The sequence below is a fragment of the Narcine bancroftii genome, chromosome 1, assembly GCF_036971445.1.
Source record: "Narcine bancroftii isolate sNarBan1 chromosome 1, sNarBan1.hap1, whole genome shotgun sequence".
Classification (NCBI taxonomy): domain Eukaryota; kingdom Metazoa; phylum Chordata; class Chondrichthyes; order Torpediniformes; family Narcinidae; genus Narcine; species Narcine bancroftii.
Genome location: NC_091469.1, coordinates 466,260,666 through 466,277,172, shown reverse-complemented (window position 1 = coordinate 466,277,172; position 16,507 = coordinate 466,260,666). Strand labels below are relative to the sequence as shown.

Below are 16,507 nucleotides of genomic sequence, written 5' to 3'. Positions count from 1 at the left end.
AAATATAAAGTAATCCTGTGAATTAGATGTTTAGTCGTAATAGATTTTAAATTTTGTAGACATTTATTTTGTTACCATTATATAAAAAAATACTATTTATCACAGTCAAATATTTTGAAATTATTTTTCTTTCAAGTCAATAGTATTTCATAACCTAATGTACAACTGGTATAATCCAAATAATGAACGACTTTGAAGTGCTTGTGTGTAGTCTTGTTTAAGGATATATTTAATGTGCTTTCTCAATTATAACAATTATTATTGATAATTGAAAATAATATGGGCCCATTTCATATTGTTTGTTCACTCTCTGTTAGATTAGAACTTTGGTTATTGTTTCATGGCTGAACATGGTGTGTTTGGCAATTTGTACACGAGTTATTGTGGTGATCTAGTTGGTACCTTATGGGGACAATGCCATCTGTTGCTGCCCTGGTTCTGGCCTCCTATAAGTTCTGGGCTTCTGCAATACCTAATTTTCTTCTCTTGACTTTTCTGCTCGAATTCCACTTGTCTTGTCTTTTGCTTCTTATCTATGCACGGTGGTGTAAGCATGTGGAACGGGAGGTGTGCATGGACATTGAGCTTTCTGCTGCTATGTGGTGACTGCTGAGATTTTTTTGGCATAGATTAAACTTATTTTTCAATGTTAATCTCTGGTAAAGGAAGTGTTATGTGCTGCACATGTGGCAGAATTATTATTAATGATGAAAGCAAGGAAGAGACTTGAGAATTCCACATTTTTTTTGTTTTCCAACTATAATTTTGCATTGAAGGTTAATATTTTAAAGGAGTAAATTGTATCAGTGAGAATTGCAACAAATATGAAATATTTTTCTATTCCAAAACATTAATAATTTTTAAAGCTACATATGTGCAAATTATTTGGAAAATGTTAAGTACTTGGAATTGAGAAATTTTGAATCTTTAAACATTTTATTAGAATCACCCACTGAATTTTAACCTTTTATTCCGATGAAATTTTTGTTATCATGTTTGTTTTCAAACTATAAAAATATTGCCATTCGTTTTCTTGCTATTTGTAGGGAGCGATGATGTCGGCTGTCTGTGAGGAAGTCTGTGGGCAGTCAGTGGAGGTTGGTGTAAATGTATTGAATGTGGCTAGAGCTATGGTGGCGTGCATATTTTAATTCCATGAAATAAAAGGCACTATACAAATCATAGAATATAGAACATTAAAGCACAGTATTGGCCCTTCAGCCCACGATGTTGTGCATTCTATGGAAACCTACTTCACAACAAGATAATGTTTCCCTACCTCACATACTTAACCTATTTTTTTTCTTACATCCATGAGCCTATCTAATATTCTTTTGAATGTCCCGATTGTACTATCCTCCATCACTACCCCAGCAATGCATTCCTGTCACCCACCACTCTGAATAGAAAAACTTTCCTCTGACATCTCCCCTAAACCTTCCTCCTTAATCAGATGTCCTCTGGTATTTGCTATAGATTCCCCAGGAAAAAGCTGTTGGCTGCCCACCCTATCAAGACCCTCATAATCTCATAAATTAAGACACCTCTCATCTTCATCAATCTAAAGAGTAAACCCCCAGCTCTGACAAACTTGCTTCATATGACGCTCTCTGATCCAGGCAACATCCTGGTAAATCTCTGGACTCTCTCCAAAGCATCTTCATCAGTGATTCTCAATCTTTTTCTTTCCACTCACATACTGTGCCATAGGAGCTCTGTGATTAGTAAAGGATTGCTTGAGGTGGTATGTGAATGGGAAGGGAAGGTTGAGAATCACTGCTCTAGATGCAATTGTTACTGAAATATTTTGCTTGAGTAAAATTGTCATTGGCCCATTTCCTTTGGAGTTATGAAACCTTGCACATAATGAGCCAATTAGGTATGAATAAAACAATGGTTTTCAAACTTTTTCTTTCCACACACATACCACCTTGCAATCCTTTATTAATCTCAAAGCACCTATGGCATAAGGAATACATAAAGTGGAATGTAAGTGGAAAGAAAAAGGTTGAGTACCACTGATTTACATTCTTCCTGTAATTAAATGACTAGAGTTGAACACAATACTCCAAGTGTGGTCTACCTAGAGTTTTCTACATCTGCAACATAACCTCAGTGCTCTTGAACTCATTCCCCCAATTAATGAAGGCCAGTGCACCATATGCCACCTTATCCACCCTATCAATTTGAGTGACGACATTGAGGGATCCCTCAACCTGGACTCCCAAGGTCTCTTTGATCGTTCACATTGTTAAGAATCTTGCCGATAACCACGTACTCCACCTCCAAGTTTGACCTTTCAGAGTTCATCACTCCACATTTATCCAGATTGATCTCTATTTGTCACACCGCTATGCCCAACTCTGCATCCTGTCTATATCCTGTCGTAATGTACCGTAATCTTCTTCATTGTCCACAACATCTCCAACCCTTGTATCATCTGCGGATTGATTGACCCACCCCTCCACTTCTTCTGCCAATCATTGTTTATAATACTTAGGACTCTTATTTTTTGAGCATAAATACTTTGATTTGGAGAAAAGCAAGAAACCCAGAGGGTTGAGCAGAATTGTTGGTTAATGACAGAAATGTTTGATGTTTTTTGAATTGCTATTTGAAAAGCTGCTTTGAGTCTGATCTATTTATTAAGTATTATTGGAATTGAGGGGAGAGGGAGCAAACACTGATTTTACTAAAATTACTTCCCCAGCTGGTTGCAGTTTTTTTTTCTTCAACTCGTTAAATGAATGTGAGCAATAAATGTAGTGAAGAAGGGAAGGATTTTTCAGATGGTTGATCTGTGCCAGAGGCCTAGATGGCACAATACTTTTATTTTAAAAATGTGATAGCGCTGACTCTGTAATTAAGCTCGTTAGCTTGAGATTTAGAGTGAAAATTTGGAATCCTTAATTGAGGAATAACTAAAAATGTATAGCAAGTTTTGTGAAGTTTCAAGCTGGCTCACCGCCATCTTCCCATGGAATGGTCACTAAGCACTGGCCTCATCCACTGGTCTCATCCACAATGCCAAACACAATCTGTTCGAGCAGCAGCAGGGGTAGAAAAAGAAGGTTTGACATTTCGAGCCCAAACTCTTCATCTGGGCTGAAGAAGATTCACTCAGAAGCAGCATAAGGAAGACAAGGTGAAAGGGGTGAGGCAGGGATTGGCGAAGCAGGCAGAGATGAAACATGATGGACAGATGCAGATGAGTTACTGATTCATTCCTTCTTCATCCAGATCATTTATTAAAATCACAAGAGCAGAACAGATCCCTCCCAACTGGGTACAGGACCCTTTCACAGCAAAACCCCTGATATCTGGCACCTATGGGGATTGGTAGATGCCGGATAAGTGTATTTTCCAGTGGCTTGAGACGTGCTCTGACAGTTCCAAACTAATACACCTGCATTAAGAATAAACAGTTTAAAAGACAAAAGATAAAAATACTACTTTGGACTTCCATTTGAACAAACTATACTTGCGTGAATATATAAAGCTTTTAACTTTATTTTCAGTCATATTCTTTGAAAACATTTAACTTTTGCTTCATCTGCAGGCTCATCCCCTCCACAGAGCTGCCCGAAAGATGATCAATAACATTATAGATAATTATCACCTTCCCCGCACCCCTCCCCCTCAAATTTGCCAATAGAGTCTCTGACCGGGGCAACTCTTTATAAGCAGGGATAAGGCGACACTTTTAAGTGCATCACCCCAATAACGAGTGGCATCAACGAGCTCTTCATCCTGAACGATGCCATGTTATTCAAATACAACTTTATTCAAATAACTGCTTCAAGCAAAGCAGGACCAAGGCACTCCGCTGACTGAATATTTGCTACCATCTTTACCAAAAGTTTGCATGTTACGTCCGAGAAAATTTACTTTTACAATCTTAAACTTGTATTTTTTCCCGATTATTTTCCGTCAAAAGATCAGAAGTGGTGATGTTTGCTGATGAATGAACAATGTCCAATTCCATAAACTCCAGAAAAAGAATCAGCCCATACCAGCATGCAACCCATCATCTTCCTCAGTCCAATGCCACTAACTTCCTAGCTTTTCTCCATTTCTTCTCCCCCTTACCTATATTCCCCTGTAACCTACCAGCCTGCGCTCTCTCGCGCTCGCTCCCTCCCCACCTTTTTATTTGCGCTACTGCCCATTTTTTTGCTATTTCTGATTTTGGCCTGAAACGTTGACTGTCTGTTGCCTTTCATGCAAAGTTCCTTCAGCAATTTGTGTATTGCTCCAGTTTTCCAACATCTGCTGTCTCTCTTGTTTTCTTCCCAGACGCTTTCTCCTTTTTAGGCAACAATGACCACATATTCATTTAATTCTTCTATTTCATGTACATTTCATTGGGCTATGTGTACATTTTTGGTCAGATAATGCAACCATGAAGTAACTTGGAGGTATTATTGGTAGAAAATACATAATATTATTGCAAGTGAAACAAGAGATGACATCAAGTGCCTGCCTGTTTATTCTTATACCTGATGAAGGGCCCAGGGCTGACATGTTGGTTGGTTGCCCTTGACTTCGTGTGGATGTTGTGTGACTTGCTGAGAGAGTTTCTTCAGCACTTTTGTGTTTTGCAGAATATCATTGGAAGATGGGAACCAGAGTGTTCGGTCAGATGATGAGCAGTTGATGGAAAGGTAGATGCAATGTGTCATGAAGATGTGAGGAAGGACAGGCAATGGATTGAGAATAAACACAGTCAGTTAGGTTGAAATGTGTTTACTTTAATGCAAGATCTAGAGCATGATCAGTACATGGAAATACAATGTTGTGTCCATTACAGAGACTTGGCTATCGCAAGGACAAAATTGGGTACTTCATGTTCTGGAGTTTGGATGTTTTAAAAGGGATAGTATGTGGGGGTGCAGGGAGAGAGATTAGAATGCTGTTACTAATCAGGGATAGTATTACAGCTGCAGAAAGAGAGGAATCATTGTGGAGAAATCTACTGTTAATGTGGATGGAAATCAGAAATAGGAAGGGAGCACTCACTATTGGAAGTATTCTATGGTCCCTCCAGTAGGCAGCGGGACACCAAGGAGAAAATAAAGAAGCAGATTTTGGAAATATCAAAATTATCAGGGTTGTTGTCATGGGAGACTAACTTCCCAAATATTGACTGGCACCTCCTTAGTGCAAAAGGATCAGATGGGCAGTAGAAAGATTCCTGCTAGTCTGTGGACAAGTTAACTGGTGCAGAGGCCATCCTGGATCTAATACTGGATAATGGTTAGGTGACAATCCTCTTGGTGAGTGAGCATTTCGGAGCTGGTGATCACAACTTCCTAACCTTTGGTGTAGTTATGGACAAGGAAATGAGCAGATAAAATGGGAAAGCGTTTAATTAGGGAAGGGCTAATCATGATGGTATTAGGTAGGAACTTGGGAGAGCAAATTGGGAACAGATGTTCTCACGAAAATGTACATAAGTAATGTTGAGGATGTTTAGGGACAACTTGCGTGGGGTTCTGAATATACCATTTAGACAAGAAAATGATGGTAAGAGTAAAGGAGACTCAGTTGACAAGAGGTGAGCCAGTTAAGAGGAAGAAGGAATCATACACAAGGTTTGGGAAGCAAAAGTCAGGGTTAGCCAGGAAGGAACGAGTGAAAGGACTTGGGAGAGCCAGAATTGGGCACAAGAAGGCCTTGGCAAGTTGAATTAAGCAAAACCCTAAAGCATTCTACATGTATGCAAAGAATAGGCGAATGACTGGAGTGAGAATAGGAGTACTCAGTGTTGAAGGGGGAACATCAGCCTGAAGGCAGAGGAGGTATGGAGGTTCTTAATGAAATCTTTCTTTGTTTCAGTGTGGATGTTGCTAAATGTTATGTCATTGTAGAACAGGTAAATGTGCTGGAGTGAGTCGAGGTTAAAGGAAAAGTGCTGAGCTATCTAAAAACATTAGGACCATAAGTCCCCCAGGAAGTGAAGGAAACCATTGCTGAAGCATTGGTGATAATCTTTATCTGCTCCCTGGCCACATGAGAGATACTGGAGTTTTGGAGAATGGCATAATGTAGTCCCCTTGCCTAAGAAAGGTGAGAGGGATAATCCTGGGAGTTATGAACCAGTGAGTTTTGTGTCAGTGGTGGGAAAACTATTGGAGAGGATTGTTAGAGGCTAGATTTAGTATTCTCGGGGAGATACTTACCCTGGCTTTGTGAGAGGCAGGTCATGCTTCATGAACCTAATTGGAGTTTTTGAAGAGGTCACAAATTAAATTGATGAAATTAAGGCAGTAGATGGGATGTTTATGGATTTTAGTAAGATGTTTGACAAGATTTCCAATAGTAAACTCTTTTAGGAAGTTGTATTCCATGAGATCCATGGAAACACCTCTGTGTCGATCCAGGATTGCTTTGATCACAGTTAGGCAAAGGGTGGAAGTAGATGGAGTGTATTCTGTCTGGAGGTCAGTGACTCATCATGTTCTATAAGGATCTGTTGTGGGACTCCTCTGATTTTCTTTTTAAAAAGAAAATGATTTGAATGAATAAGTGAATGGATGGATTCATAAGTTTGCAGTGACAACTCTAAAGTTGTGGGTGTTCAGGATAGTGCAGAAGGTTGTAAGTTGCAATGCAATATAGATTGAATGCAGAATTGGTTGGAAAAGTGGCAGATAGAGTTCAATCTGGAGAAGTTTGAAATAATGCACTTTGGAAGATTGAACTTGAAGGTGGAGTACATAGTGTGGAGGAACAAAGGAAACTCGGGGTCCAAGTTCATTGGTACCTCAAGGTTGGCATGCAAAAGTTGATAAAGTGGTTATGAAGGTATATGGTGTCTTGGCCTTCATGAGTTGGGGCATTGAGTTCAAGAGCCGTGAGGTAAAGTTGGAGCTCTATTAACTCTGGTTAGAATATGGTATTCAGTTCTGATCACCTCATTACAGGAAGGACATGGGAGCTTTCGAGAGGATGCAAAAGAGATTTATCAGGATGTTGCCTGTATTGGAGAACATGTCATGCTAGGTTGACCAAGCTAGGGCTACTTTCTTTGGAGCAACAAGGGATGAAAAGTGACTTATTAGATGTATATAAGATTATGAGAGGTGTGGAACATGTGGATACCAGAGGACATCTGTTTAAGGTGAGTGGAAGAAAGTTTTGGGGAAAATGCCAGAGGTTTTTATACAGAGAAGGGTGGGTTTTTGGAATGCATTGCTGGGGGTGGAGGTGGAGACTGGCACTAGAGGGACATTGAAAACATTCTGATTGGCGCAGAGATGGAAGAAAATTAGAGGGTTTTGGGCTGTGAGATTGGGAAGGATTAGATCGATGTGGCTTAGTTTTGTGTAGGTTGGCATAACATCATGGGCCGATGGACCTGTATTGTACTGTGCTCTTCTGTTTTTAATATTTTATGACCTGTATTTTCCAAGCCTTCACCCTTGAATTACAACCTTGTCTCCAGTTAATTGAACCTTTTTAATAATTGTTCTTGTACTTGCACCTGTAAATTGTAAATAGTCAGTCCTAGTAGGACTTGTTTAATTGGAGGCTTTGGTTACTTTTGACGTATGCAGAAGCTGTTTTATTATGTGCATGTTTTTAAAAAAAAAACATTTGCAAAAGCAGTGTGCTGTTTCTTGCCTGCTGAATGCTGTAATTGATTGTTACTAAGGTGACTTTTACTTTCATCCACGATTTTGTGGTTGAGGTAAAATAGTGTCCTGTTTGCTGATTCTTTTCAATGTTTGCTTGTTTCTGGTGTTGACAGGGTAGAGAATAGCTAAGCTAGTTTTGACGCAGACATTTGTTTTCTGATGGCTATCCTGTTCTGTACAAATGCTTTCCATTGTTCACTGGGTTGGGGGGGGGGGGGGGTGGGAATCGCTTTAATTTGCAGCATTTTCTTAATGCAGAGCCGGTTATTTGTGAGGACTGTTTTGCCTCATCTGTTTGTCTTATTTTTGTTGATTTCTCATGGTGACTTGGAATAAATATGGAGGTAAGACAAAAATCTACAGTTTAAAGTGGTGAGAGAATGTTGACCTGTATGTCAGTATCTTTAGTGTTTTTTTCCTTTGGAATACTTGCTTACTTTCCAATAGACTTTCCAAATGCTTAGTTTTGTAGCCTTAACACAATGATTGTGGTTTAAGACTGGTGACTGAAGTGTGGCATGTAGTAGTTATATTGCTGAAGCTCATAATGATGTTGAGGTTCAAAAGCCTGTTTTTTTTTGCTTCTGTTACAGCTCTTTGTGAAGCTATAATGATGCTGAATGTTTGCTTGCTGTTATCTATTCAATATATCTAATTAATTCTTGTCCCAAGTGATGAAGAAGATCCCAGACACTCCATCTGAGTTGCATTAATCTTAAATTTCCTCTCCAAATTCACTGCTGGGAATTGGTGATATAACAATGTCAAAATGATCTGTTTCTCTCAGTGGGCAGTTCATCTCTTAGAATTGTGTGTGTTGCTTTTCATTGCCATTTTCAGTCCAATTTGCAAGTACAGTAGTGTGAGCTGCCTCAATGACTACTGCCCAGTACCACTAACTTCTACTGTGATTAAATGCTTTGAGGCTGGTCATGCCCAGAATTAACACGTACCTCAGCCAAGATCTGGACCCGCTGCAATTTACCAATCGTCACAATTGCTCCACAGCAGATGCAATGTTGCTGGTCCTCCACTCAGCTCTGCATCACCTCGAAAACAGCAATTCGTACATAGGGCAGCTCTTCATTAACTACAGCTCAGCCTTCATTACTGTTGTTTCCTCAGTGCTGACCAAGAAGCTACAAACTCTAGTCCTCTGTATTTGCACACCCCCCCCCCCCCCCGCACTAGATCCTTGACTTTCCCATCAGAAGACTGCATTCAGTACAAATTGGAAATAATGTCTCCTCCTCACTGATTATCAACACAGGTGCACCCCAAGGATGGGTGCTTAGCCCACTGCTCTACTCATGGCTGTGTGGCCAGGCACAATTTTGTCAATGACACCACAGTTGTCGGCAGAATCACAAATGGAAATGAGGAAGTGAACAGGAGGGAGAGAGATTAGCTCGTTGAATGGTGTAACGACAAGAACCTTGCCTTCAATGTCAGCAAGATCAAGTAGACGATTGTAGACTTCAGGAGAAAGTCAAAGGATTATGTCCCAGTCCTCATCGATGGCTCAGTAGTGGAGAGGGTGAAGAACTTCAAATTCCTGGGTGTCAATATCTCCAAGGGTCTGTCCTGGAGTCTCCACGTTGATGCAATCACCAACAAGGCTTACCAGTGGTTATACTTTGTGAGATTACTGAGGAGATTCAGTATGTCACTGAAGACTCTTGAAACCTTCTATAGGTGTACCACAGAGCATTCTGGCCGGTTGCATCACTGCCTGTTATGGAGGCACCAACATTCAGGACAGGAATAAACTCCAGAGGGTTGTTAACTTGGCTTGCGACATCACAGGCAATAGACTTCACTCCATCAAGGACAGCTACACGGGGCAGTATCTTAAGACAGCAGTCTCTATCCTCAAGGACCCCCACCACCCAGGCCATACCCTTTTCACTCTGCTACCATTGTGGGGATGGCGGTGGGGGGGGGGGGAGTACAGGAGCCTAAAGATCAGCATTCAACAGCACAAGGACAGCTTCTTCCCCGCTGCCATCAGATTCCTGAATAATCAATGAATCCAAGACACTACCTTACTTTTCATGCATTTTTAATATAGTAATGTTGAAAAAGATTTCTCATAATATGAATATTTGGTCTATGATTCTGCCTCAAAACACCAAATTTCCTGACTTGTTCATGACAATAAATTCCTATTCCTTAGAAAATTTAAGGTATTTTATTCACTTGTTCAATTACAATTTCCATTTCTCTTGTTCGATGACCAGAAGCTTGAATGCACCTGTTGAATAACCTCTGCTTTGTGGTAGCTGGATCTGGCGGGAACTAATGACCTTTTGCTTGTTGCTCCACTTCGGCTGCAGAATTACGTGACGGGTTGAAGGCAATCCCAAACCAATTTGAACAAAAAAATCAGCTCCCTAATCTGTGGATCATTTTTGCTGATTCCAATGTCTCTCCATTTTTAATGCATCAAAGTCAAAATCTTACCAGTTGTTTAGTTTGTAGTTGGCTTTGGATGAATCTATCATTGCTTTTTGGTGCAAATTGCAGTGACTTCCAGATAGACGTTACTAACCATTAAATGAACACACTCTCCCATTCTTCAGGTTAAAAAAAAAGACATTGAGCCTCCTTCTCATCAGCCCTCCTTCTACCTAGCCCCATGTATGTGGGCGAACTTCGCCCTGTTCAAACTCCCCTTTCCAGTCTGCGCATGCACATTACATTTCTTGTGCGTTGCCCCAGATGAGTCATCAGCGGCAACTGCCTCACGCGCATGTTACAAGCAACGACCGGCTCGACTCGAGGACCACGTAAATATGTGATGGTGACAGGCGCCGCCCCCACCCCAGCCTTTGAGTCATGTGAGAAGGCAACTGAGTTGATTTGTCCCACTATCTAATGGTCCAGCAGGCTGACATTCCAGCCCGATTTAGTTCGGTACTGCAAGACGGACAGTGGATCTGGCAGCGGTCCAGCTGTTTCTTTGGTGTTGGTCGTAATGAAGAAAGCTCATCATCGATTATACGCTGGCTTCTCATGGTCACTGGAGACAGTCATGTGGATCATAAAACTTTTAGGGTGGTGTTGTATGACCCATAAGGGCTGTCATAAACAGGCTGGAATGGCTGGTGAACTACATCATGTCGAACGAACATGTGTATAGTGTTGTGAATCATCCAGCACAAACACTGCAGTTGACGCATGTTATCTAGATGTTGATTTGAGCAATCACATGTTCTTCTGTAGTCTGATGACTTAATTGGATGGTTCACACAGTGCAGTCACAGTACATGGTTCAATAAATTCACCTGGCAGAGTCAGTGTGGTACCATTTCCCATTTATACAGGAGAACAAACTTAGTCCGCTTTTACAGCAGCGTGCATGCCAAGGAGGACAGCACACAAATGTTTGCTGCACACAGATGCATTGCCTCCTGCTATCAATGTTGCTTTCAATTGGTGGTGGAAACGCTCAATGTGGCTTTTGGCCTGTGGATGATGGACCGTTGTCCAAATGCTGGTGGTGCCCAAAAGATCAATGAGAGTTTGGAACAGTGCTGTCTCGAACTGAGACTCTCGGTCAGTCGTAATGCTGCTTGGAACACTGAAGGCTTGAGCAACAGTGTCCGCAGAGGTACTGTTGACAGAAATGGCCTCCTGCTATGTGGTAGATGTACCCTCTTGATGGGGGGAGTGGACTGTTGTCTAGGTTTACTTGATCGAAATGAGAATCTTGAACAGGAAAATTTCCAAGTGAGTCTGTCGACTTCAGAATGCTGACACAGCAAGTAGACCCTTGCCCATCTTCTAATTCCTGCTTGATGTGAGGCCAGGTAAACTGCCCCATTATCAGCCTAACTGATGCTCTCCTTCCTGGATGAGAGAAGTTATGAGGGCAATGAAAACCTGCCGCATTATTGCGGGTACAAATGGCCTGGGTCTACCTGTGGGAAAAGTCGCAAGCTGATATTTCACTTGAGTCACCCAGGCGCAAGTCTTTCAAGTGGAGACCTGTTGATCTGGGGGTACTGAATGAGATCAGGTTCAGTGTGCTGTGTGTGACCATGGCGGTAAAATCTATGATTGTTGTTGTATGTAAGGTCTCTATGTCTCACCTGGATAGGGCCTTGGCCACCGCATTTAATTGTAGGATGAAATCCAAGTGCTGGACTTCACGAGGTGGATTGTGGTGCGTACTTGTTCGTGATGTACACATAGGGGTTGGTGGTCTTTATAAATGGTAAAAGGGTACCCTTCCACCAAAAACAAGTGCTTTACTGTTGTGAGAAGTGCCTTCACGTTCACAAAATATGCTCGAGACAAAAGTTGAGAACAAAGAACATTTATTTACATTTACAACATTGCAAGGTTGGGTACTCTCCCCCTACCTCGGGAAAGTACACCAAGGGCGGGAAGCTTCTTTGTTTTTATACATTTTTCAATTCACCACCCCTACATTTTTCTTACATTTATCCTTCTTGGATTGGTTTGGCACTTTTCCCTATTCGCCTGACTCTTGACTGACTCCGACTTTCTCCTATCCCGTACTCACACCTCCTTTCCCCACCCCCTATTAAACAAGCCCTTTGTGTGTACGTTCATATTTCTATATCTCCTTAAATTCCTCTGTTATCTTGTCTACTTTTTCATGCGCCATTTTACACAAAGAACATTTTAGCTATTTCCTTGCTTTTTCTACCTTCTATAACTGTTTCTAAACTCCTACAATAATCAAAAAGTAACTGTTTCTAAACTCCTACACTGTGAAGTAAATGGCGAGGATTTCTTGCCCAAACATGCTGCATCTCACTTGCGCAGGTGACAGCTTGACTGAAAAGAACGCCAAATGCTCCAAACTCCCACCGATTTTTTTTTTAAAGTCTATTGCCATTGTTATGAACCACATGTAACGAGCAGCAATAGACAGTGTTTAATTTTAAAACACTAATTTGTTTCTTAGACTTAAGCTACAGTCTTAACTCAAGCTATCCTTAACACAAAATCTATCCCCAACGATGTGTAGGTTTACTAGTGTATGCGTGTGATATAGCCAAACCATTACAATCCAGGTCAAAATTTAGAAGGTTACTTCAAAGTTCAGTCTTTTAAATTCAGTGTTGAATTATAGGCCTTTGAAATTTGATGCTCAGAATTAATGTTGAAATGATGGGAAAACTGGAGTTGTGGCTGCTACAGACTCATTCTCCTTGTGTTGTCTTTGAAGAAATGTCCATTCACATGAGCTGTGGTCATAACTTGAATTGGGCAAGACTTGAACTGGGCTGCCTCCATGAAGCTTCCAAGACCCTGGCATTGGTCTCTCCAAGTGACCTTCACTGTTAGTCATACTCAAAATGAAGCACTTTGCTTCCTAAAGACTCTCCTGACACTGGTCAATCCACCAAAAAGGCCCAGTTATTCACAGTGTGCTTTGCTCTGAATTCCACAAAAGAGCTGCTTCAAAAAGCTGTTTTCTCTTGAATAGTTAGATTGGTTCTCCCCTTGCAAAATCAGTGTCTTTGCAAATGTATTGAATCTGGAACAGACTGTGACAAACCTTCCCTCAGTTCTTCCAATGTATTGAATTGTCACTGGGCTGTGACTGTTGTGTTGGTGCTTGTGTGAAATGTTAACTGTGACCATTCAGTTCATCCTGTCTATACTATCCCGTACAGTGTTAATCCCATTTTACTAAAACGGAAGCTCATAATACCATTCAATAACATGAATGGCTGATCATCAATCTTAATGCTGCAATCTTGCTCTCTGCTGATAATGAATGCTGAATCCTGTTTGTAGTTTGTTACTGAAAGCCATTTAAAAATGGATTTGCCCAATCTTGGAAATAAACCTTAAATTGTTATTAATTCAACAGTGGCTTAGTTGGAATTTCTTAATTTGTGTATCATATATTCAAGAAAGGATGTGAATAGATTTTGTTCAATTCAATAGTAGAAAACAGTGGATATTTTTATCCTTGCCAAAAACATTAATTATTCTTGCCTGGGTGGTAATTCATGTGACAATAAATCTTAAATAAATTATTTCCAGTTTTGTAAAAATAGAATACTGAAAGCTCGTACCTTGACATATCATGCATTTATTATGCGTGAAAGCGAAATGATACCTGAATAAAATGCTAACACCCTCAGTAAGGTGAAAACAAGATGGTGGCAATGCAAATTGTAAAAGGATAACCTAATCTTAATTAAAGTGGGCAACTTAAAGTCTAAATTGTTTTAGTGCAAAGGGTGATATTTGAATGATTGATTTTATGAGTGCTGTTTTAGTATTTTTAAAATTTTTTTCCCTTCCAACGGAAGGGACTACTTGGAGTAGTCGTCTGGTTTTTCTGTGTTGGAGATTATCTTGGTTAGATACATTTTGATGGAACTTAGATGGAGATTTCATCAAATTTGTATTTTTAGGGTTACGAGTCTAGATGTTATTTTGTATTAATAAGCTAACATTTTAGACCAGCAGTTTTATAATGTGAGGTTTCCAGAATACTGATGTGTATTCCTGTGTAGCTGTACACTGTCCCTTTAAATATATATTGGTTCTTTTGCAAAATATTAGATCTTCTTTCACAGCGCCTCCTAGTTCAGATCTTGGAGACATCAAAAGTTCATAGGTACATACAAATAGCACTTTCCAGTTATTTGACGGTGTTGCTACATCAAGAATAATATTGATGGGAGGTGAGTACCGGAACTTCTACATGCCCAGATTGCTGAAGGAGATGTTTATTTGCGTGAGGTACTTGTGTAACTTGTGAACCTGGGTAACTTTAAAGCATTGAAAAGTGGGTGACCTTCTCTAATGAAATGCTTTGAGTTTAGTAATAGCTCACATTAATGCCAGCCTACCAGCTACCCATGACCCAATTGAACTTGCATGCTGCCAAAGCAGTTCCACAGCAAATGCCCTACACTTAATCCTGGAGCACCTGATCAACAAGAAGAACAACACAAACTATTTATCAACTTTTCTTTCTCTTTTGGCTTGGCTTCGCGGACGAAGATTTATGGAGGGGGTAAATGTCCACGTCAGCTGCAGGCTCGTTTGTGGCTGACAAGTCCGATGCGGGACAGGCAGACACGGTTGCAGGGGAAAATTGGTTGGTTGGGGTTGGGTGTTGGGTTTTTCCTCCTTTGTCTTTTGTCAGTGAGGTGGGCTCTGCGGTCTTCTTCAAAGGAGGTTGCTGCCCGCCAAACTGTGAGGCGCCAAGATGCACGGTTTGAGGCGATATCAGCCCACTGGCGGTGGTCAATGTGGCAGGCACCAAGAGATTTCTTTAGGCAGTCCTTGTACCTTTTCTTTGGTGCACCTCTGTCACGGTGGCCAGTGGAGAGCTCGCCATATAACACGATCTTGGGAAGGCGATGGTCCTCCATTCTGGAGACGTGACCCACCCAGCGCAGCTGGATCTTCAGCAGCGTGGACTCGATGCTGTCGACCTCTGCCATCTCTAGTACTTCGACGTTAGGGATGAAAGCGCTCCAATGAATGTTGAGGATGGGGCGGAGACAACGCTGGTGGAAGCGTTCTAGGAGCCGTAGGTGATGCCGGTAGAGGACCCATGATTCGGAGCCGAACAGGAGTGTGGGTATGACAACGGCTCTGTATACGCTTATCTTTGAGAGGTTTTTCAGTTGGTTGTTTTTCCAGACTCTTTTGTGTAGTCTTCCAAAGGCGCTATAACTCTGCTTTCAGCACAAGGATACCAAGCAAACTCATCCCCAAGTGATGCGATCTTGGTCTCAGCACCCCTCTCTATGTAACTTTCTTTCTAATAGGCTACGATCATTGATAACCAGCACCTCCTTCACGATATCAACACTGGGGCAACCCAAGACTGCCTTACTCCCTGTACACCCATGACTGTGTGGTCAAACATTGCTTCAACTCTATAAATTTGCAGAGGACACTGCCATTATAGGCAGGGTCACTCACAATGTCAGGTCGGAGAACAAGGGAGATTGAGCAACTCATGCCTTGTGGCAGGTCAACAACTCTACCTCAATGTCACCAAGACCATGCAGCTGATTATGGACTCCCTCAAAGGTGCCGAGGTGGAGTAGTCGGCTTTGAACTCCAAGGTATGGATGTCTCCTGGCTCACCCTCATCGAGGCAATGCCGAAGTCCATTGGTGGCTCTACTTTCTCACAAGCTTGAGGAAATTTGGTACATGACTTGGATCTTTTAAGGTCTGTGGGTATCCCATTGAAAGCATCCTATCAGGGTACATGATAGGGGTATGGCTTCATCCAAGACAGCAAGAAACTACAGATAGCAGTGGACATAGCTCAGGCCGTCAGTTCCTTCCATCGATTTCATCTGTAACTTCTGCCTTGAAAAAGCAGCCAAGAAGACTCGACCCACCTTGGCTCCATTCCCTTCAAGCTCCTCCAGTCAGGAAGAAGATTCAAAAGTGTGAGGTCCTGTGTGAAATTTTGAGCAGCCATTTTGAGAGGGGCTGCAGCTTGCCTAAGTGTGGACTTTGAATACCAGGAGGATGAACAGCACAAAGATAAGGTTAAGCTCTTACTTTTTTTCCCCCATCTATTTCCAAAGCTAGTCGTACATTTTACTCAAAGATTTTAATCATGGCAAGTGAGCTCAGACCGGTTTCATGATTCTCCTGCTTAGTATGGGAACTCGAATGCTGCTGGTGTCCCTCGTGACTGTGTGTAATATGGAGGATCATGTATCATGCGACCCTACCAGCAGGCACCTGGTCAGAAGTCACCTCACCTGCTAATCAATGTTGCCCCACCCACAGGTCAGCACACACCTAACCATTGGCCCCTTTAATTACCTAATTGATACATGGGCCATACTCCAGTCAATATAAAACCCACCTTGTGTGGACCATCTGCCTCTC

The 16,507-nt window shown here is 41.4% G+C and overlaps 1 protein-coding gene across 11 annotated transcripts in view; it reads left to right on the top strand.

Annotated features, from left to right (window-relative positions):
• Positions 1-16,507, top strand: part of wdr37 (WD repeat domain 37) — a 141,119-nt gene that overhangs the window by 34,260 nt on the left and 90,352 nt on the right. For 6 of the 11 annotated variants that reach the window (XM_069914683.1, XM_069914685.1, XM_069914689.1 and 3 more), the window contains exon 3: positions 1,047-1,097. The exons of 4 other annotated variants lie outside the window; for them this stretch is intronic. In XM_069914683.1, coding sequence (XP_069770784.1) covers positions 1,047-1,097 — 51 coding nt within the window. Of the gene's footprint in view, positions 1-1,046; positions 1,098-7,963; positions 7,985-16,507 lie in introns of those variants that run through there. One more of the 11 variants, XM_069914692.1, reaches the window with a different exon arrangement.